The sequence below is a fragment of the Setaria italica genome, chromosome III (assembly GCF_000263155.2).
Source record: "Setaria italica strain Yugu1 chromosome III, Setaria_italica_v2.0, whole genome shotgun sequence".
Classification (NCBI taxonomy): Eukaryota; Viridiplantae; Streptophyta; class Magnoliopsida; order Poales; family Poaceae; genus Setaria; species Setaria italica.
The window spans coordinates 23,085,818-23,108,320 of NC_028452.1; the positions used below are offsets into that span (position 1 = coordinate 23,085,818).

General features: G+C 41.2%; 1 protein-coding gene across 1 annotated transcript; it reads left to right on the forward strand.

Annotated features, from left to right (window-relative positions):
• Positions 1-690: 690 nt before the first annotated feature.
• LOC101779574 (lichenase-2) lies at positions 691-2,669 on the forward strand. Its single transcript, XM_004962204.2, has 2 exons — positions 691-878; positions 1,432-2,669. The coding sequence occupies exons 1-2, from the start codon at positions 806-808 to the stop codon at positions 2,364-2,366; spliced, it is 1,008 nt and encodes a 335-aa protein (XP_004962261.1). The 5' UTR covers positions 691-805; the 3' UTR covers positions 2,367-2,669.
• The last annotated feature ends 19,834 nt before the right edge of the window (positions 2,670-22,503 follow it).

Here is a 22,503-nt window from a genome sequence, read left to right on the forward strand (position 1 = left end):
GCAGTGAGTTACGGCATTTCAATCCAATGCGATTAGGTGTCCCTTTCTAACTGAGATGGCCACGTTTAGCAAAATGGAATATGTTTCAATTATTATGTTCTATTTCCCTTCGATCACCTTCCGAGTTGTTTCAGATAGAATTTGTAAGAACTTATCATGTAAAGCAATATGTTTTTGCATTTATTTGCAATGGTACCTCTCATGGCAAAATTTTTGTTGCGCATAGTAATTTCAGTGAAGTTCAATAACTATAAGTCTATAGTATACGTGATGGTTCAAGTCCATTTCTTTCATATTTTCAAACAATTCCCAAAATAAGATGTGTGTCATTGAAAGGAAACTGGTAACGTTGCCTTTGAGTTGGAATCGTTATTTACCGCTAATTGATCTGCTAAACACTGATTACATCTTATATCGACATGACGATAAACAGAGAGAGGCTGGTGCACGAGCCGCCACGGCTCCGGGCGGCAGGGCGATTTCACGGGCCATGGTAAATAGAGGAAAAAATAATAAAAATGTGGGTTGGGGGCCCCTAAAAAAATGAAGAGGCTTTTCCAATAAGAAAAATGGAGAGGTTAAACTAATGTCGGTGCTGGCCATGAAAAAAATTGTTGTCGGTGCTGGAGGCACTGGGCCAAGTAGTGATATAAGATACTGATCGCTCGCTATATAAGGAGGGCTGTGGGCAGCGGTTTGCTTCATCAAAGCAACAAGCGCAGAGTTTTGGAGAGACGTGTGAGCACAAGCCAGTTGATTCAACAGTAGCCTCCTGACGACAGGCAGGGGTCTGCGAGGAGAGAAGATGGCAAGGCAGGGCGCAGCCTCCATGTTGGCTACAGCATTGCTCCTCGGGGTCTTTGCCAACGTCGCTCCAAGTGATTCCCTTCTCCCTCTCTCGCTCATATATTTTTTCTCTCGTTAATTTGCTTATTACAGCATTGCTTTGCATTTCAAGGTAGTGTTTGTATAGTAGCTACAGACGACAATATGGGACTTCAGTAGAATATATACAAATTAATTTTATTAACGGTAACTTTTCTACACAAAGGTTAAAAACATTGACGTTGTGTTAAAAACATGGCACGGCTAGCTAACGGCTTTGGTATAGCTAGGCCGTTAGCCTCGTGCTTCATGGCACGGCTAGCTAAGGACTTTGGTGATCCATAGAGATCATACGTGGACTATCCATCCAACGGCCGTACTGCAGAGGTTGGATCAAAAGCGTTATGCCATCAGCCTCGCGTGGCCGCGTCCGGCCTCTCCCTGCTCTGGTCCGGCCCTCTAGCTACCATTTGACGCCAGCTCACAGTAAAACAATTAGTTTCACATAACGTTAACTGTCACAAAGATTCCAGCACGTACAGATCGTCAAGCAGGAAAAAAAAAGATGCAAAGCATAAGCGTGTATTTGTGTCGTCGTCCTTGCAGGCGTGGAGTCCATCGGGGTGTCCTACGGCATGAGCGGCGACAACCTGCCGCCGGCGAGCACCGTGGTCGGCATGTACAAGGCCAACGGCATCCCGCTGATGCGGATCTACGCGCCGGACCAGGCGGCGCTCGAGGCCGTGGGCGGAACGGGCATCCGCGTCGTCGTCGGCGCGCCCAACGACGTGCTCTCCAGCCTCGCCGCCAGCCCCGCCGCCGCCGCCGCATGGGTCCGCAACAACATCGCGGCCTACCCCGATGTCACCTTCCGCTGCGTCTGCGTCGGCAACGAGGTCGAAGGCGGCGCGGCCCAGAACCTGGTCCCGGCCATGGAGAACATCCGCGCCGCGCTCGCCGCCGCGGGGCTCGACGGCATCAAGGTCACCACGTCGGTGTCGCAGGCCATCCTGGGCGGGTACAAGCCGCCGTCCGCCGCCGAGTTCACTGACGAGGCCCAGGGGTTCATGGGCCCCGTCCTCGAGTTCCTGGCCCGCACCGGCGCGCCCCTCATGGCCAGCATCTACCCCTACTTCACCTACGCCACCAACCCGTCCGCCATGGACCTCAGCTACGCGCTCTTCACCGCCCCGGGCACTGTCCTGCAGGACGGCACCTACGGGTACCAGAACCTCTTCGATGCCACCGTCGACTCCTTCTACGTGGCGATGGCCAACCACGGCGGCGCCGGCGTGACCCTCGTCGTGTCGGAGAGCGGGTGGCCGTCCGCCGGCGGAGTCGCGGCGTCGCCGGAGAACGCGGCCCTCTACAACCAGAACCTCATCAACCACGTCGGCCGGGGAACGCCGCGCCACCCGGGCGCCATCGAGACCATCCTCTTCTCCATGTTCAACGAGAACCTCAAGGAGAGCGGCGTGGAGCAGAACTGGGGCCTCTTCTACCCCAACAAGCAGCGCGTCTACCCCATCAGCTTCAACTGATGAAGCTAGCTTATTAGCTCTCTCGAGCTCCACGTCGTACTCCATCCTCTCGATCTACTACTCACCGTACATCAATAAGTATATACGTATACGTATATATGCAACATTTATAATTCTGCATCCCAGGAGGTTGTGTATTGTAATGGGATTGCTTTGCGACCACTGGGAGTACCGAATGCTACTCTCAGATGCGTACGCCTTGAGGATTATTCTTACCTCGAGAGATCATGCATGGTACAAACGACTTGTGATCAATTATTGTACTGTTTCGCATTTTATATATTCATTTAATTCATTTTCTCATCTCTGAAAAATGTTTTCATTGAAATTGCAATTTCGAGGGCTTCGAGGATTTCATGAATCTCATACTCACTGGTTTGCATAGCATTGTACTCCCTCAGGTTTTAAATATATCACTAAGTAGAGATTCACCTTCCATGCACCCTATTTTGTCCCAGTTTAAAGTTAGTCCGGGACAAAAGGTTCACCAACCGGGACTAAAGCTCGGTCACTGGTGGGGGGCTCACCAACCGGGACCTTTTATCCCGGTTGCAAAGGCTAGTGGAAAAAAAGACCCTGGGAGGCCTTTTATTCCGGTTTGAAACAACAACCGGGGATAAAAGGGTCGAGAGCCTTTTATCCCGGTTTGTAATACCAACCGGGATAAAAGATCCCTTTTATCCCGGTTGGTGTTTCAAACTGGGATAAAAGGGTCCCCAACGGGGTGGCTGAAAGAGGAGTAAATCCCTCGAACCCTTTTATCCCGGTTTGTAATACCAAATGGGATAAAAGGAGGTCTTTTATCCCGGTTGGTGTTTCCAACCGGGATAAAAGGGTCTCCCACGAGTTAATACAAAAGGATTGCATCCCCTATATAATCAGATATGTTGTGTAGGTGGGATGGCAAGGAAGCTACGCGCGAGGTTGGAGGTTGTGGGTTCAAATCCCATGCAGCACGCATGCGCATATTTCGCGTGAAAAATCGCGTGACTTGTGACTTGCGACGCCTCCTGGGAGCCTAGGATTTCTTCTTGTTTTTTTTGCAGCGCCTGCTGTGGTGACCCATTTTATCCTGTTCTGGTTGGTATTACCAACCGGTATAAAAGGGGGGTCTTTTGTCCCGGTTGAGTGACCCGGGACAAAAGGGGATGGATTTTCGGGAGATTTGCACCTTACCAACCGGGACTAAAGGCCAATTCTCTACTAGTGTATATGGCATTGAGTATAAGAAAATTAGTTTATTTTTAACTAATTGCTCATCATAAACGTCATAGATTTAAGGAATGAGGCGATATGTGCTAACTCGGAATCGTCCATGACAACTAGAGAGATGATACTATACTGGAATGATTAGAAAATGTGATTTTTATGTCTCTTCACTTGCAGGGCGTGTTCTATCTTCTTGAGGTAGGGCAAAGATGTACCGTGCGAGCCATATATAGATCACCCGTGTGGTGTCAATACAAGGACTAGTGCCTTTTTAAATTCATCCAGCCACACCTTTTGCAGAACAATGCACGGTTATATAGGATTAACATTTAACAAAAGAGATGAATTAAGCTATAAAAATTGTAGTTGACGCTACTCCAGAAAAACTTTGTGCTGGCGACTATAAAAGTGATTTGTGCAGACAGATTTGGCACATGCCAGCATCCTTCTGCCAGCACAAATACCATGGCGAGTGCCCACCTACCAGCACATATAGGTCTGTGTTGGTGGGCATCTTCAGTCGCCCGCCAGCACATGTACTTTCTGCGTTGGTGGGTGCTTATGCCGCTTGCCAGGAAAATAGATTTCAGCAATTAATATCTGTCTATATTGATTAATTTTTCAGGTTGACAAGCCATCAACATCGACTTTATTCTCCTTCAGTATTGACGAATATGTGGATGATGAAGAAATAAGCTCAAATCCCAAAGTTTAACCGGTTCCTTTAAATATTAAAGACCAACTGTCGGCTATGCTGCAAATGCTTCGTCAAGGCACAATGACTCTCATGGAGGATGCAAAGTCGATACAGAAGTTGTATAGGCAAATCCGAAATCATCTATCTCCAGAGCTAGCGTCAATGTTGACCTTGCAACCTTCATTGAATCAAACTATATCCAGGTCCAATCAGCCAAAAAGCTCATAGCCAACAGGCAAATATATCAGCAGGCAAAAGCTCAGTTGGAAATTAGTCGACTGAAAGCTAAGGAGATCAAGCAGCAATTCGACAACTTAGTCACCTCTTCCACTTATGCAGAGCAAAATCTAAAAGAACTAGAAACTCAACGAGATCGGCTGTTGCAAGAATTAAACCGAGTCGATCAGGAAATCACACCAACCAAGGGTCGGATCAACAATTATCCTTTCACCATCCAAGAGAAGAAGAAGGAGATGGCAACTTTCGTCAATGAAGCTTGTCGCCAACACCAAAACATTATTAAGATCTCAGGACATGAAGCTAATAGCCGACATGGATCAGATTTGCCTGCGTGAGATTGAGGCCCTTGAGAAGGCTTTGTAAAAATACTTCACTCCCTTCTTTACGTCGGCTTTTACACAACTCTCATGCACCCATCTTGCTTGCAATGTTTGGTGACAACATTATGTATCAACCCAGATGCTAAAATAGTATTTCTTTAAATATCTTCCATTTAAAGCTTTTGCAAATACCTATCCTTCAAGGGTTTCTAAAATGTACGCATTTCCAGTGACACAACGATTGACTCGGTAGGGTCCTTCCCAATTAGGTGACCATTTTCCAAACTTGTTATTCTTAGTCCCTATCAGCAAGATCATTTTCCAAACTAGTTCCCCTTCTTGAAAACTCTTGGGTACCACCTTTTTATTATAATATTTGGCAACCCCAACCTTATCAGCTTCAATTCGTTCCAATGCAACTAGCCGAAAGCTGAAAGCTGATCTTGACTGTCAACCCTTGTTGACCTAATTTTGACTTCCCAAGGCGACACCGCTTCATGCCCATAAACTAATTGATAAGGTGAAACTTTAATGGCCCCATGATAAGCCATCCGATAAGCCCATAATTCATCATTCAATGTTGTGTGCCACTTCCTGGGAGTTTCATCAATCTTGCATTTTATCAACTTGATCACACTCTTGTTGGAAGCTTCTCCTTGGCCATTGGCTTGAGCATAATAAGGTGAAGAATTTAACAATTTAATCCCCAGTCCATCAGTAAATTCCTCAACCTCTCTAGACATGAACATTGACCCTTGATCAGTTGTAATGGTTTGAGGAATGTCAAATCTATGGATGATATGTTCCTTGATGAAATCAATGACGTTACTTGAATTGGCATTCTTCAAAGGCATTGCTTCCACCCACTTCGTAAAGTAGTCAGTTGCTACAATTATAAATTTATGACCTTTACTTGATGACAAATAAATCTGGCCAATGAGATCAATTCCCCATCCTCTAATCGGCCAAGGCTTGATGATTGGATTCATAGCTGACGCTGGTACTCTCTGAATATTTCCAAATTGTTGACACTCTTAGCAACCTTTATAATACTTTAAACAATCCTCCAGCATCGTCAACCAATAATATTAGTCCTTAAGATTACCCATCACATCTTATGAGCCAATTGATGAGAACCACAAATTCCTCCATGCACTTCATCTAATGTAGATTTGGCTTCTTTTGGACTTAAAGCATTTCAGTAGGATTCCATTAATCGTCCGATAATACAAGGATTCACCGAGTAACACATATTTAGTAGCCTTGTATTGTAATTTATTGGTAACGGATTGAGAAGGATTCTTCAAATATTCAATTATTTCTTTTCTCCATTTAATAGTTCGATCAGATTGGTCAGTTTGGTCAATTTGCTCAGTTGTGGCATTCATAATCGGCTCTGTCAGTCAATACCTTGACACCATCTGAGCCAATCGATTGGCATCTCCGTTCTGCTCTCGTGGAATGTGATGCAATGATATGATCCCAAATGCTTCCAATATCTGCTTACAATCATTGAAGTATTCTTGTAACAAATCATCCTTGCATTCATAAATCACCAGTAATTGATTAATAACCAACAATGAATCACCAAAAATCTCCACGATGTTGGATCTTGATTCTCTTAAAATATGTAATCCTTTCAACATCGCCTCATATTCAATCTGATTATTAGTCATCCCCTTCTTGAAAGGAAAAGCAAATTCAAATGTTGCCCCCTGAGGCGACACAATGTATAAGCCGACACCGCACCCTTTGTCAAATAACAGTCCATCGAAGAATAAGACCCATTGAACTAGCTCAATCATATTTATTGAATCATCTCGATGTTGAACGTTAAAATCAGCCACAACTTGAGCTTGAACAGCTTTAGCCGATTCATACTATAAATCAAACTCAGTTAGAGCCAAAATCCATTTGCCCATCCTTCCTTTCATGATAGGAGCTGATAGCATGTACTTGACCACATCGGCTTTACATACCACCATGCACTCAGAGGTCAACAGATAATGTTGTAACTTCGCGCACGAGAAGTATAAGCACAAGCATAATTTCTCAACGAGCGGGTATCTTGTTTCTGCATCCAAAAGTCTTCTGCTTAGATAAAATACCACCCGTTCCTTCCCATCAACTTCTTGAACCAGAACTGACCCGATCGCCTGCTCACCAGCTGATAAATATAATTTGAACGACCGATTAGTTTGCGGTGCAATCAAAACTGGTGGTGTTTTCAAATATCTCTTGATTTCATCCAAGACGGCTTATTGCTTTTCTCCCAAAATGAACTCTTGATCGGCCTTTAACTTTAACAACGGCATGAATGGTTCGATACGTGTTGACAAGTTGGATATGAACCTTCTGATAAAATTAACCTTCCCAATAGAGATTGTAACTCTGTCTTGTTCATTGGTGGAACAATAGCATTGATAGCTTTGATGCTCCTTTGGCCAACTTCAATCCCTCTTTCATGTACCATGAACCCCAAAAACTCTCCAGCTGATACACCAAAAGCACACTTATTTGGATTCATCTTCAAACCATGTTTCCTCATACACTCCAATTTTGCGTAAATCAGCCAAATGTTCCTCAAGGGATTTGGATTTCACTACCCATCATCAATGTAAAACTCCACAATCCTACCAATGAGACTATGGAAAATATAGTTCATAGCCTATTGATAAGTCGTACCAGCATTCTTCAAACCAAAGGTCATAACCAACCACTCATAAAGTCCAAGAGCTCCAGGACATCAAAACGCAGTCTTTGGAATGTCTTCTTCTGCCATCAATATCTGATTGTACCCTGCGTTCCCATCCATGAAACTCAAAATCTTATGACCCAACACTGCATCAACCATGGTGTTCGCAACTATCATCGGGTATTCATCCTTTGGTGTAGCTTTATTCAGACTACGAAAATCCACACAAGCCCTTAACTTTCCAATCTTCTTGATGATGGGAACAATATTTGAAACCCACTCCGCGTACCGGCAAGGTTTGATAAATTTAGCTTCATACAACTAGGTAATTTTGGCCTTAATATCTTCCAACAATTTTGCTTTGAATCTTCTAGCTTGCTGTTTAAACAGTCGATAACCTGGTTTGATAAGTAACCGATGTTCCATGATGGTATGGCTTAATCCTGGCATTTCATAATATTCCCAAGCAAAACAATCTTGATATTCTTTCAGTAGTGCTCTCAATCTTTGTTTAAACTCAAGAGGCAACTTGGAACTTATAAATGTCAGCCTTGGTCTATTGCCTGGTCCTATGTCAATCTCTTTTAGTAGATCAGCCGATGTAAAACCTTATCCTAGTTTGCCTTCAATGTCATCAATTGCAGCATCCATTAGGATTTCTTTTGATGAACTGATTGATCGGCTTTCTATTTTAACAAATGGTCCCACTGGGTATGCCAAGAGCATGTTGACGCAAAATCTGGACCTCAGGCTTCTACGTTGAACAACACGGAGAACCTGGGAGATCTGCTTAACTCCAATGCAGGCTCCAAATTGGCTCGTGAAGGTGCAAGGTGCACCAGTCAATTTGACCTGAAAATTGACAAGGTAAACATTAAATTCCTGAGCCGATTGGCAGCAAAGGCTTTCGAACTCAAGGGTATGCGTTCTTAGAATAAACACCATGGCAGATAGATATTCAATGTAATCAAGCAGTGTAAATAAATAAAGCATTAATGGCATGTGCCATCAGCTATGTGAGCCGACGGGCTAATATAAAGCATTGTAAAACAACAGCCATGCAAGGAGCTCTTGCTAACCATGCGCACACCAGATAGACTAACAGATCTAGCCAATGTCTTGATGAGTGTAATTGGACTTAGATAAGGTAACAGAATGAGAGGGCATTGACATCAATCTATTAACCTAAAAGATTAGAACACAGTAGCAAGGACCTCTTGCCTACCGCTTACGAGCTAATTAAGCTAATGGAACGTAATCAATGTCATGATAGTGTAATTGAACTTAGACAAGATAACATAGTGAGAAGGCATTAACTTCATCCTATTAACCTAATCGGACAAGCTTGCGGCAGCGAGACCTCGTACGCGCCCCTATCGGCTTAATGATGCCATCCGATAATACCCAGCCGATGCATCAGCTCTCAACAGTAGCATAACGACATCAAGGATCTGACGGCTAGCAATACGAGGGGTAGGGTAAAGATCTGTCAGACCTAGCATATGTAAAGCAATAAAAGCATGTAAGATCTAATCAACCAATATGATCAGATAACTGGTGAACGCTTAAACAAAGTTAAGGAGTCGATGAAGACAACCTAACCAGATCTGAGCCGTTCGATAACTGTGAGCACTTGATAGAATTAAGAGATCAATATGATGCAACTTAATAAAACCAAACAACTCGATAACTGTGAGCAACCGTCGAAGACAAGCATAATATTAGACAAAGTCTTGAAAGTTCTACTTGCAATCTAAGATAACTCGATAACTAGCCGCACAACCAAATATCATATATAAGACTTAACTTAGAAAGTTCTGATAGAGGCCGTAATGACTGAGTGACGGTACTTACAAGCTCACCTGAGATCGAAGCTGATGCAGCCGTGCGCGCAGGAACTTGTCGAAACTACTCTACTCCTACTTCTAAGATTTTGGTGGCGTGGCGCCGAAATGTTGTATTGATTGATTGATTATTATTCATTGCAAAGTTCATGGGTTTATATTTATACCCTGGAGCAAGCTAAAATCCTAGTTGATTACGACAGGACTATCACAGCTATTTCTAAAAACTGTTAAAGATAAATCTCCATGCTTTCCCTTATTTGGGGGGTCGATTTTGCTTCGGATCAAGCTTCGCCCGGTCTTCTATCGGCTTCTGGAATGCTAGTCTCCTGCGGCTGGTTTTGGTCAACGCGGAGTCATCAACGGTCCCTTTTCTCTTTCTTCCATCAGCTATAGAACCTTATCCATAGCAGTTAACTCTGGTTAAAAATTGGTGTCAACAAAAAGTTGTGTGGAAGGTTCTCTTTTCCTGAAAACCTAAGGAGTTACTCTAGTCTTTACCTCTCTAAACTTGCCCATCAAATGAAGACCCGGAAATAAAGGACATTTTCTATATGATAGCCTAAATATTCTACACAAAATACGGGTTTGAATCCCCTCCAGTGGGGTAGATCCCAAAGTAAATAGAACTTTAAACTTGGAAAACCCAAAAATTGATTAAAGTGGGCCCATAACCCCCAAGTCCTAGGAATAATACGGAAAATCACAGGAAAGATGTAGGACAAGCCTATATCCCTAATGTGATGAGATCTGAATCCTGGAAGAATTTTAATAGAAAATATAATGGAATACTCTTAAAGCTAAGGAAACAAAGAAGGAAAAAGATAAAAGAGTTTCCAGTAAAGATTAAATAGGAAATTCCAGCCCTTAGACTCCGCAACTCTAGGTTAGTAAACCTCGGAACCATCCGAGGAAAGAAAGGATATTAAGAAGCCCTTAGGGGAAATAAAGGAACCCTTAATCTAAATCCATAGGGTGAAACTTAACTAGTAAATATCATAGTTAAATAGTTAAGAACAAAGAAGGATAATAGAATACACTAAAAATCACCAAGAAATCACCATATACCAAACTTTCCTAGAACAAAGATAACATCAAAACACCCTAGGTGGATAGCACCCCTTATAGAAAATCACAAAAAGATAAAAGTTTGAATGAACATATAGGAATAACTAATTCTAAAAAAGATATAGAAGGGGAACAATAATAATAAGTATAGCTAAGATAAACTTATACGTATAGAAAACCATCTAAAAGATAAAAGCTCAAATAAATAAATATAGACAACCAAGCCCTAATTAAAAAATGCACAAACCTAACAAGTAAATATAGTTCCTATAAATAGAGCTAAACTAGGAAAAAAAACCAATAATAATAATAAACAACCCACATAGGATAATAAATACAATTATAGCAAAAGGAAATAAAAATATTAGAAGAACCTTCACAAAATATGAAGCCTCAGAGGACCCTAAAAATAGATGAAATGTAAGGAGTAATAATAGATAACAATATATTCGTTAAAACCAATCTAAGGCAAAAAGAAAACTTAGAAATATCCAAGTATAAGGACATCTTGGATAAATGCCCCCTTTAAATAAACATTAATTAAATAAATATGCAATAGGGAACCTAAATAAAAATTAAAATGGATAAAATATACAACCACAATAATAATAAACACAAAATAACCCATCTAGGATAAAACTGGAAAGTTAAAAAAAAAGAAGAAAAGAGAGGGAAGAAAACTCAATGAACTTAAGGATAAAGATACTAACTAAAAATGCAGCCCCTAGAAATAAAGAAGATAAGAATACAAATGGTAATAAAATTGTAATAATAATGATAAACCTATGAAAATCTAAGGAATAATTAGCAACCAGCCTATAAAACTTATAGGCCAGTAAAACATGGAGATCGACCAAAGAAAGTATGCCCATCCTTAGATAAAACGACCAACATAGAACCCAATCGTCAAGACATACAAACTTCTTGACGAAAGGGAATAGCTCGACCCAAACCATAGAAAACTAGAACCAACCTTAGATGGAAAGCGACCAAGTTGGGACCAAATCATTAAGATACATAAATTTCTCAATGAAAAAGAATAACCCAGCCCCAACTATTAGGAACCAGAACCAACCCTAGATAAGAAATCACCTTAGAACTTAGTTGAACACTGAGACATGCCCAATTTCTCGTTGAAGGCGTAGTCACCTAATCATACTCCCAACCATCAAGGAGTGGCAACCCAAGTTCACATGAACACCCATGCAGAAGGATGAAGTAAAGAAAGTAGAAGCCTGGAAAAAGGATTACGACCACATGTACTGCTTGGAAAAGGCATTGGGTTTCCAATTGCTCAGAAAAATCATCATACCAAGTTTATGATGAGAAGTGGTCACCCAAGTTCATGACCTCAGATAGCCTACCCTCAACCCAATACTCAAGGATACACATCAGACCATAGGAACCCATTAGAAACCAAAATAAGTAATCCAAAGGAGAAGTATTAGGCACAAGAGAACCCCTCAAAGGAATAAAGGTAGATAACCCAAGGTAATGGAAGAAATGGCAATGACTAAAGAAAAGTTGTCACACAAAACTGGGATAGTAGAAAGATATGGTGGAAGAATCACCATACGAAATTTTGAAGATAGGAAGATAGCCAGGGTTATAACACTACTAGAAAACCCCCTTGTAGCTACACCAGTTTTAGAATTAGACACGCTTTATTTCATCTCTATGTCATTGTAGGCACGCTTCCATAAAGCGTGTTAGAAGCATCTTCGTACGTACCGCGTCAAACCTTGTAGAGATGAATCCTTTAAGCATTGCTATGAAAGAAAGAGACATTTTATAAACACGTAGATGCATATCTAAAAATATTGATACAATTTTGCAGACACATGTATAAAACATCTTTAGTGGTGTAGTTACGTAGTATAGTAACGCTTCATTTCGTGTTAATAAATATAGATACAATTTATAGATATGTATACAAAACATGCCTACTAATATAGATGCTTTTTATAACGACGCCTTATTGCGCATCAATTAGTATAGAGACGATTTAGTAGAGAGTGACAGATGACTGGCACGTGATGTGGTAGGTGACGTGGCACGTGATGTTGCGGACGATGTGGCGAGTGACATGGTGGAAGACACGTTTCATAGTAACACCAAATTGCATGTTAACAAATGTAGAAACAATATTGTAGATATAGTTTTATTATGCGTGTACGGATATAGACACGTTTTATAGTAACACCATATTGCGTATTAAGAAATGTAGAAACGATATATAGATACATCTATTTTCATGTGTACTAATATATAATGATTCTTTTATTTGCATTTATAAATGCAATATATCATTTTATTTTTCAAATAGGTTAATAATGCCTAAATAAATTATCCATGAAATTGCATTGGCAATCAATTCTTTGCTTCACCAAAAAGAAACTGAGTACTTCATTCAAGAATACCTTGATAAAGAAACACAGATAAAGTGACAATATCATACAATTATTTCTAAATTTTTTCACAAACAACTAAAACCTACGCTTCATTGCCCGTTCTTGTGCTCTCCATCGCAGCTTCACTTCTCCCTTGAAAAGTTACATCACCCGGTTGTTTCAGATTTGAACTTGTAGCTTTCTTCACCTGCAACTTCAGATTTGAGCTTCACTTCTCCCTTGAAAAGTTACATCACATATTTGAACTTGCAGCTTTCTTCACCTGCAACTTTCAGATTTGACCCATCACACGCTCCAGTTTTGCCTCCAACTCTGTGTGCTCCAGTTTCGCCTCCAACTCAGTATGCTTTATCTTCATCTCCTCTTGGTCCCTTGCATGTTCTGTTTCCTGCAGTTTCTTTTACATGTCATCCATTTGTGATCGAAGCTCGGCAAATAAATTCGGAATAGTCTAACGACCGTATCAATGATCAGAATATGGTCACAATCAGAACAGCAAAGATTACTAAATTAAAGGGCAAGCTAATTATTGTAACAGCAAAACAGTAAAAGCAAGATTTAATAACTACTAAAGATAAAGGCTAAAGGACACAACCATACTAATACTAGAGCTCAAATGGAAAACATGCTGAAGCATACAAGCTGATGGTTCATCATATCAGTCATGGATGATTGAAACAGTGAGCTCAATAAAATCAATGCTGCCCCGCTACATATGTAAAGAAATGATTATCCAATATTATTACTGCTGTATGACAGTGACCCTCTAAACATTCTAAGCTGAGCTTCCTCGATGCAATGCTACTGGTGGCCTATCAAAACAGCAACAAAGACATAAACTAGCTGTTGCTCTCCACCGAAAGAACTGCAGGAATGGTAATACAGGCAGCTACAGAGCTAGGCAATTAATGAGTCCAAGTTCCTATAAACCAATGAGCTGTAGCAGGGGAATTATAAAGCTACTGCAACACTGATCCTCACCAGATGCTGCTGCTCATCGAGTCAATCGATCTCTGAACAAACCTAATGGGCTAGGCAATCGATCTCTGTATGAGTCCATCAATTCCCTCCTTCCTAGTCCTAGCTGCACGAAGCATTCATACAGGTCAAGATTATTTTTACTAAAGCAAGCAGCAAGGCCATCTCAAGGTAATTAAAAAGCACTAATATATTACCATGCAGATAAGACTAGTATGGAATAAGATAAATCAAGCATTCATAAAGGGTGGTGAGGATGCATTCCAGACTGCACTGACCATCACCAAAGACATAAGAAAATATAAGCAAGAAATTAAAAAGATGGGTGCAAAAACTTAAGACAATGCAAAAACTATTTAAGAAACTACTGTCCTAAGCTTTGCATAAGTCGTATTCTGCAACAAAAGCCAGTGAATGTTTCAGTTAAATCAACCATAGATACATTAATCATCATAGTGTAACCGAAGCCAAATGTTGATTGTTATCAACATAAAATAGCATAAGACAATTGTAAGAGATAGACATCATCAACTGTAATTCATCAAACATATCAAGGATCAGCAACAGCCCATGGTAGGACTGGAGCAACAGGAGCATTCGCAATTAAGTTGATATTCTTACAAAGTAGACCGAGGCAGCTTATAGAGTGAATTTCAGTGATCTTGTTTTCCTCTAACTGTGCTCTGCGCTAGCATCAAAGAATTCTGCAGAGAATGAGCTTTTGCAGGTAGGAGCAATGTTAACATTTGTTTGTGCACAGTGTTAGTACTCTGCGCTAGCATAAAAAAAATATAATGTTTGCCTTCGATATGCATATCTAAATAGAGTGGGATTATTCGTGAGCCAGAGGTAGCATGGACATTAAAATTATGTTTACAGGAAGATACAAACAATCAAATCCCCATGCTTGTTTAAAACTCAGCATACTTGCATCATATTGCAACAAAAAATGAAGGCGCTAATCGCTGAAGATGAAGGATACTGGCAAGAAAGATGCTAATGTATGCAAGGAAATGATAATTTGAGTTGACCAGGCGAAGAAAATATAATTCAGAACTGTAGCATATCAGGGTAAAATACATATGATCGAATTCCAGTGAGGCCACTTTATATGTGAACTACAAGAGCTATATTAGATCTCAAGTGATTAGATCTCTTTACATTAGGTTACTTTTTAATTAATTATTTATTGCACAGCAATGAATTAACAGCCATAAGATCCATTGCAATCAGACATTAGGTTGACAAAAAAATTCCTATTTCATAAAAGATGGCACAATTTAAATGTATGCATTTGGGCCCTAAAGAAACCTAGGAAAAGGAGCAGTAAAAGTGTGATTAAGCACAAACCTGATCCATGATGAAGTCAAATAGATCGCGCTTGGTATGGAGAATCAAATGCTTGTTCTTGTTCATGGGATCCGAGTGCACTTAAAGGGCTTCGTCCGATCCATTAAAATCTAGGAAAAGTAGCCGTATAGCGCCTCTCGCTGATGATAGAAGAACAACTCTTAGGGAGAACTGTAAGAGCAGGTACAAAAGACCAATGACGTTCACCGCTGCATGGTATTCTGCTCGAACCATAATGTATAAAAACAAAGGGGAATTTCTTTTCTGTGCATACCGGAACTGACTAACTGCAGCGCGGCTATAGGAATCGAGGGCCCAGCCCATGCACTCGGCAGCTGGCACCGCAATCAATGCCAGCCAGAGCTCCACGGCCGCGACCCTCACCAATAGCATGGCGCGCTGCATCACGGTGGCTCGCCGCTTGCGCGACAGGATGCTGGGCAATGAAGTGACGGGGAGAATGGAAACCGCTTGCGACCACGGAGACGGCCCTGCATCGTGTTGTGCCAATCACGGAACTCAGCCGGTCGCTAGCGCCGCGACGGCGGCGGATCAAGGTGAGGGCGATGGGCCTGGGTGACGGATCGAGGCGAATCAATCAGTTGGGTACTAGAGGAAAACGATTAGGGTTCTGTTGACGCTAAAAATCAGCCGATTGATCTTCAGCGTCGGACACACGATCCGGAAGAATCTGCTTAGCTCCTGTTCGGGTTATCGCTCGGGTACGATTCACGCGGCGTGCCAGTCAATCTGACCTGTTGATTGACAAGGAAGAAACGTATTAAATTTCAGGGGTTTCAATCGGCTAAAATTTTGATCTGTCTCGAAAAGCGTATCAGCGAATCGGCCGATTTGCTGTGGAGATGACCGGCTATAATACCGCCGATAATCACGTAGCGATTGTGAAGAAACTACCAGAGTAAACTAAACAAAGCTACAGATGCAACACTTGAAATAGATCTAATCGGCTATGCGATAATAAGAATAACAATGATAAAGCCGACAGTTCGAATCTCAAGCTGGATAACTGGTGATAAAACTAGAGCAATAGATAAAAAACCTATAATTCTAGTTAATATCGATAACCCGAAGTTAAAGCTTAGATATTACTCGGTAAACGAAACTTACAAATCGGCCGAAGATCATGTCGATGCAGCCCTGCCAACCCGTATGAACTCGTGAAGGAAAAGATGTATTGGCGAAGTCACCGACTTGAAAGTAAAGTATGATGAAAAAGTAGATTGTTTGTATTGATTGATGTGTTGTTTTACAAATCTCTGGAGATGGCTATTTATAGCCTGTTACAACTGATTTCCTAACCGACTAGGATCTATCTCTAATTTTAAATAATAACAAATATTTACAAATACAACTCGTATCGGAGTTGGTTTTATCCCTCACAGGCCAATCTCCTTCTCTAGCCCACGTTAAGCCCATATTGGCCCAGTCGCTCCAGCCTTCCAATCGGCCGACCCCCACCAACTCCGTCTGCCAATCGCCCGAAACACTGTAGCACCAATCGGCCGATTCCCAACTGTAGCACCAATCGACCGATTCCCAATTATAGCCTCTTAGCCTGCCGCATCGGCTAATCCTTTCCTCCCTTGACGCCGATTCAAAACACGTCTCAAAATCTGGTGTCAACACCATCACATAGCGGCTGCATGGATTATTTACGATAAAAAACAAATTCCTTTCCTTACCTAGTGGTGAGGCTGGCAAATTACATCAAAGTTGTTTATGGGTTCAAAACCCCATCCATACTAACTATTTTTATTTTACAATTATTAAGAGCCACGGCCCAAATCAGCGAGAGGAGGAGCGAGAGCTCGGCTCAGAATAGAAGGTTGCGCCATGCCGAAACTGAACTGTAAATTTATTAGGAGCCATGGGCCAAACCAGAGAAAGGAGGAGCACGGGCTGGACCCAGGATACGGCCCAAGCCAGAGTAAGGACACGCACGGCCTCGGTCCAGAATAAAAGGGTGCGCAGGCCCACTTCATAAGCAGCAAGTGGGCCTCGGTGTCGCGGCCTTATTCGAGGCTTACAAAGAAATACAAATAATATTTTAGTTCTCAATCAAATTAAATTACATCATTAGTGCAATGGTTTGGGTATGGTTTGCAAAGGTGCAGGTTAGAGCTCGATTCTCGGCACATCACTAATCTTTACATACTGATGTACAGATGCTTTTAGCGTGCGTTACTACTATAGCGTAGCTAAGGGGGGTTTTCTAGTAGTGTAAAGTCCAAAAGACGGCTAATTCAATGTAGACAAATGGATATAACCCTGACTACAATAAAGACATTCCAGCAAGATCAACCACCCTAAATAGGGAAGCCTTACTGGAGGAAAAGATAGTACCGGAGTAGAACTACCCTATGAATATAGTAACCCAAGACCAGTGTAACACCCCAGAATAGCAGGAACATTCTGGAGCGTTACCACACTACACTAGAGGTACTACAAGCACACACATAAAAAACAGCAACAAAGATAAATAAATAGAGAAACATCTAGATAGACATCTTACAAACTGGATCAAAAGAGATTATAAGCTAAGCAAAGTCTTCACAACCAAATATTTTTATTACAACATATGTGTCCAAAATATATATATATGAAGAGGTGTATGCACAAGTGCTGCTACTCCCATCCAACCAAGCACCCTCCAAACTCAAGAACCTGCGAAGGGAAAAAAGCGTATGAGGTTTATGGAAAATCTCAGCAAGCAAACTGCTTCAACCAAGTCATTTAAATCATAATATATTAAGCAATAATTTAAGAATCAATATTATAAAAGAAGCACATATCTTTTAGTAAGATGAATAAATCTTTCACAACAATACTTCATAATGATATGTGAATGGTGCAATGCAATGCAATGCATGACTTCACTTCTACCCACACATCCCCAAAGAAGGTGAGGGCTGCAACCACATTGTTATATCTCAACGTGCGTTGCTATACCGGTACTTACCGCACCAATCCGGCTATGGTTTCTTCGTATGCATAAAACAACATGAGAATGCAAATGCAAGATTGCAATGCATGAACTTCATATGCCTCAAAATTCTTAACTTCAAAAGTAAAGCCTCAAGTGGAAGAAGATACTTCAATATAAAGATAAAATTTAGATTTATCTTGCTAGTGTGAGGTACTAAAATTAAATGGAGGCAATTCAAATAACAAAGTTAAAGCATGTAGACCACATCGCTATGTTTACTTGCCATCACTGAAGACCAAGAACATGAGCTAAGCACGATCCGAAGGCGCACCACCTAGGATTTCCCCTTGAAAACAGCAAGGGCAACGATGACCGTGGTGATCCCAATGATGACTCCCGATTGTTTTCCTCTCCCTAGCGATGAACTTCATGGAAGCCCCGTCAATTGCACCAATTTCTGGAGAGGAACGGCAACGGCGGACGGCGGCGTACCCTAATTTCCCTTCCTTCCTTCTTCTCTTGCTTTCCCTCTATCCTCTCTCTAGAGCACGGCAAAGGGAGGTCGTGGCGCTGGGCAAGGAGGCATAGGGGTATAGGTTTAGAAAAGATAGGTGGCTGGCTAGCGAAAAATGTGAAAGAAAAGAAAACATAACATGACTCGGTCACAAAACCTGATAGAAGACGGCTTCAGCTACCGTAGCCCGCAAGTAATGTAGCCACGTGGTTACTGTAGCAACCATGAGTAAAATCTTGAACCGTCCCTAACTTCATGACTGGAACTCCAAACAAGACATATGAGTGATCAAATGGAATGGATTCGACAAGCTCTACGCAACCATGGTCTCCGTTCCTCCATCCAAGCGACATATCTAAAATTCATCTTTCAGCCATCAACTCTATGTATTCCAACATAAAAAACATATTTTATCCTTCGCTCATTTTGGGTGTTACATTTTCCCATGCTTAAAAGAATTCGTCCCTGAATTCACCATCGCTAACTCACAATTGTGAACTAGAACCACATGTAAACAAATAATTACTTACTAGATTCGAAGAGCTCCGGATATTTCTAGCGCATGGGCTCCTCCAATTCCCATGTGGCTTCTTGCTTCGATTGATAGTCTAGAGGACGTTCACATACTTGATGGTCCTATTCCGGTGACACACTCAGAAAAATCCGATACGCGCACTGGGTGGCACTCCATAGTCAAGTCATGCTCAATAATCATTGGCTCAACTTCCATCTCCTGCTGTGGATCTTTTAAATACTTTCTCAGCATAGATACATGAAACACATGCTGCACACGACTCATCAACTCAATCTATATGCTAAGGATCCAATTCGAGCAGTAATCAAATAAGGACCAATGTACCTCGGACTGAGTTTCCCTTGAGTGCCGAAACAAACAATACCTTTTGTTGGTGAAACCTTGAAAAGAACCTCATCTCCAACTGTAAATTCTAAATCCCTCCATTTGACATCAACATAGTTCTTCTGCCGACCCTGAGCAGTCAACAAGTTCTGACGGATCTATCGTACCTTATCATGAGTCTGTTGTACCCAATCCAAACCAACAAAAGAACTTTCCCCAACAACATCTCAATAGAGTGGGGTTGTACACCTACAGCCATACAATGCTTCATACGACGCCATCTTAATACTAGCCTAATAACTATTATTATAATAAAGCTTCCTCTCAACTGCCCTTCCTAGAAAGCACGCAAGAATCCAACAAGTCTTCTAACAACTAAACAGTATGTTCCGATTGACCAACCATCTGAGCGTGATAGTTGGTATTAAGATCCAATCCAGTGCCCAAAGCACAATGCAAGCTAGTCCAAAAAATGGATACAAATTTAAAATCTCAGTCCGAAACAATGGACTTAGGCACACCATGCAACCTCACCACTTCCTTGATATACGAGGGAACCAAATCTGAAGCAGAATTAGTAGTCTCCATGGGAATAAAACGAGCAACCTTTGTCCGCCTATCAATTACCACCCAATTAACATCTTTACCTCTAGAGGAACGAGGTAAACCAACCACAAAAAACATGGTAATATTCTCCTATTTCCAAATAGGAACCCCCAATGGTTTTAGTAATCTAGCAGGCCTCTGATGCTCAGCCTTCACCTTCTAACAAATGCCCCATGAAGCCACATATTTAGCAATATTAACCTTCATCCGCTTCCACCAGAAACTCTGCTTCAAGTCTTGGTACATCTTAGTCTCACCTGGATGTAGCATGTATGGAGTATGATGAGCTTCCCTCAAAATTTCCATCTTTACTACAACTTTTTGCGGCACACAAAGATGACCTCTAAAATAACTAGTACCATCCTCCTCTATACTAAACTTGTAGGGTTTCCCTGCCTCAATATGCTTACGAACAACATGAAGCAAGCAATTCTGCAATTGTGCCACACATACCCGCTCATGAAACGACAACTGAATCAACATCTGAGTCTCCTCATGGCAACACCAGCATAGCATAGAGAAATACTAATACGGTCCAAGTCAGTAGTCAATGGCATACAAGTCTTAGGAACAACATCCTACTAAGTGCATCTGCAACCACATTCACATTACCAGGATGATACTGTATATTCAAATCATAATCCTTAATCATTAAATCCACCTTCTCTATCTCAAGTTAACTAATTCTGAACGAGAATACACTTCGGTTTGATGATCCACAAAGATGTGACACGATTTGCCATAGAGATAATGCCTCTAAATCTCCAATGCCAAAATCCACTATAGCAGACTCTAGATCTTGGGTAGGACAAATTTCTTTCATATTTCTTCAAATATCATAATGCATAAGCCATTGCTTTTACAACTTGGATGAGCTCACAATTAAGACCAAACGGGAGGTATCTCCATATGCAACAAAAGCACTTGCCACTGTGAGGAAAAATAAAAATATAGGCACTAATCACACTCAACTTTAGAGTGTGAAAATTGGACTCATGATCATCCACTTAAGAGCAACATCCTTATTAGACTAATCTATCTATGGCTGAGCACGAGCTGAAAATGCTATGCCAAGTACTATTGAAAAAGGTGGAGAACACGATGCTACATTTTCTCATGTAATTCTTGGTCACAAAGAACCTCCACTTGTAACTAGTTTTTTAGACCTTGAGCACATTATTGCAAAAATTTGGTAACATCTTCTATAAGACAAACTTCTTGCATCAATATCCTTCAGCTCTTAGGCCAAAACACTCATACCACCTTCCAATAGACAAATTGCTTAAGGAATTGCTTGTGCATCTATATATTACAAAAACACTACACATACAATTCCCCTCATGTATGCTTCAACCACTTGAGAGCACACACCTCTGAGGGAACAACCCACTGCAATAACAACGGCTTTGTCAAGCACTTTGCTCGGCTAGTGTAGTCAACCTTGAATCAAAACAAACAACCAAGTCACACTCCTCTTTTAACATCCATTTTAACAATAAACTTGGAGCTACTACAAGAACTGTACCCACTCTACAACTAAAACAAACTTGATATAAGAACAATAGCTTCATTTTCCCAACTCTTCTGAATACCCAAGAACAATTTCAAAGGAAGGAAAGGATCCTAGTTTAATAACCATGAAGGGTTACAATCCTTGCACCACAATAGCGTCTCCAGCATCTAAGCCATGACGCATTAGACCTTCTGCCAACAAAAGCTCAGTCAAACAAGAAGAAAAAACATTGTGTCATTTTCCACTATCTCGGTAGACTTACACTGACATAGAACTGCATCCTAATGCCACTTGTTGTTGACTTGAAGTAAGCTCTAAATGGTGCTCACCACTAAGGGTAGGTGAATTAACTTCATATGTCTCCAAATAAAACAAAATTATGCTAATCATGGAAGGCTTGCCAAGGGAGCATGAAAAGGCTCACTAAGATCAATCTCGCAACATTGAATTTGTCCTTTGGGAATGAACATATAAAAATTTCAAGCTTTAGCGCTCACAAACGGATCATGACACCGTATTAAATTGATCACATTCCATTTGTTTTTCTCAAATGCTCCATGTCATCATGACTCGGTATGATTATGAAACTCCCGTTGCTGAACACAATGGACCACTCCGCTATGCAAAAATAAAATGTAACCTTTAAGGCCACTATAAACACAAAACAAAAATAACCACACAGCCTATACGATTTGAAGCAAGGCACTTCTAGCATCCAAACCAACACCTCAAACTGCAGCGCTAAGGCCCAAAAAACAAGCACTTACTCTCGTGGGATCTCTCAAAAATCTTTTCAAGTCATCTTCTCATCACATCTCTAGGACAAGCTAAATATGGCCTCTACTCTATAGGCAAAGAACATAAACCAGAGGTCAAGCTGAAACGT

What these genes read in the sequence shown, in the direction of transcription:
- LOC101779574 (XM_004962204.2), top strand. Translation starts at nt 806, where the DNA reads ATGGCAAGGCAGGGCGCAGCCTCCATGTTGGCTACAGCATTGCTCCTC. An exon ending in CTTTGCCAACGTCGCTCCAA is followed by an intron (nt 879 to 1,431) that starts GTGATTCCCTTC and finishes TCGTCCTTGCAG; the next exon opens with GCGTGGAGTCCATCGGGGTG.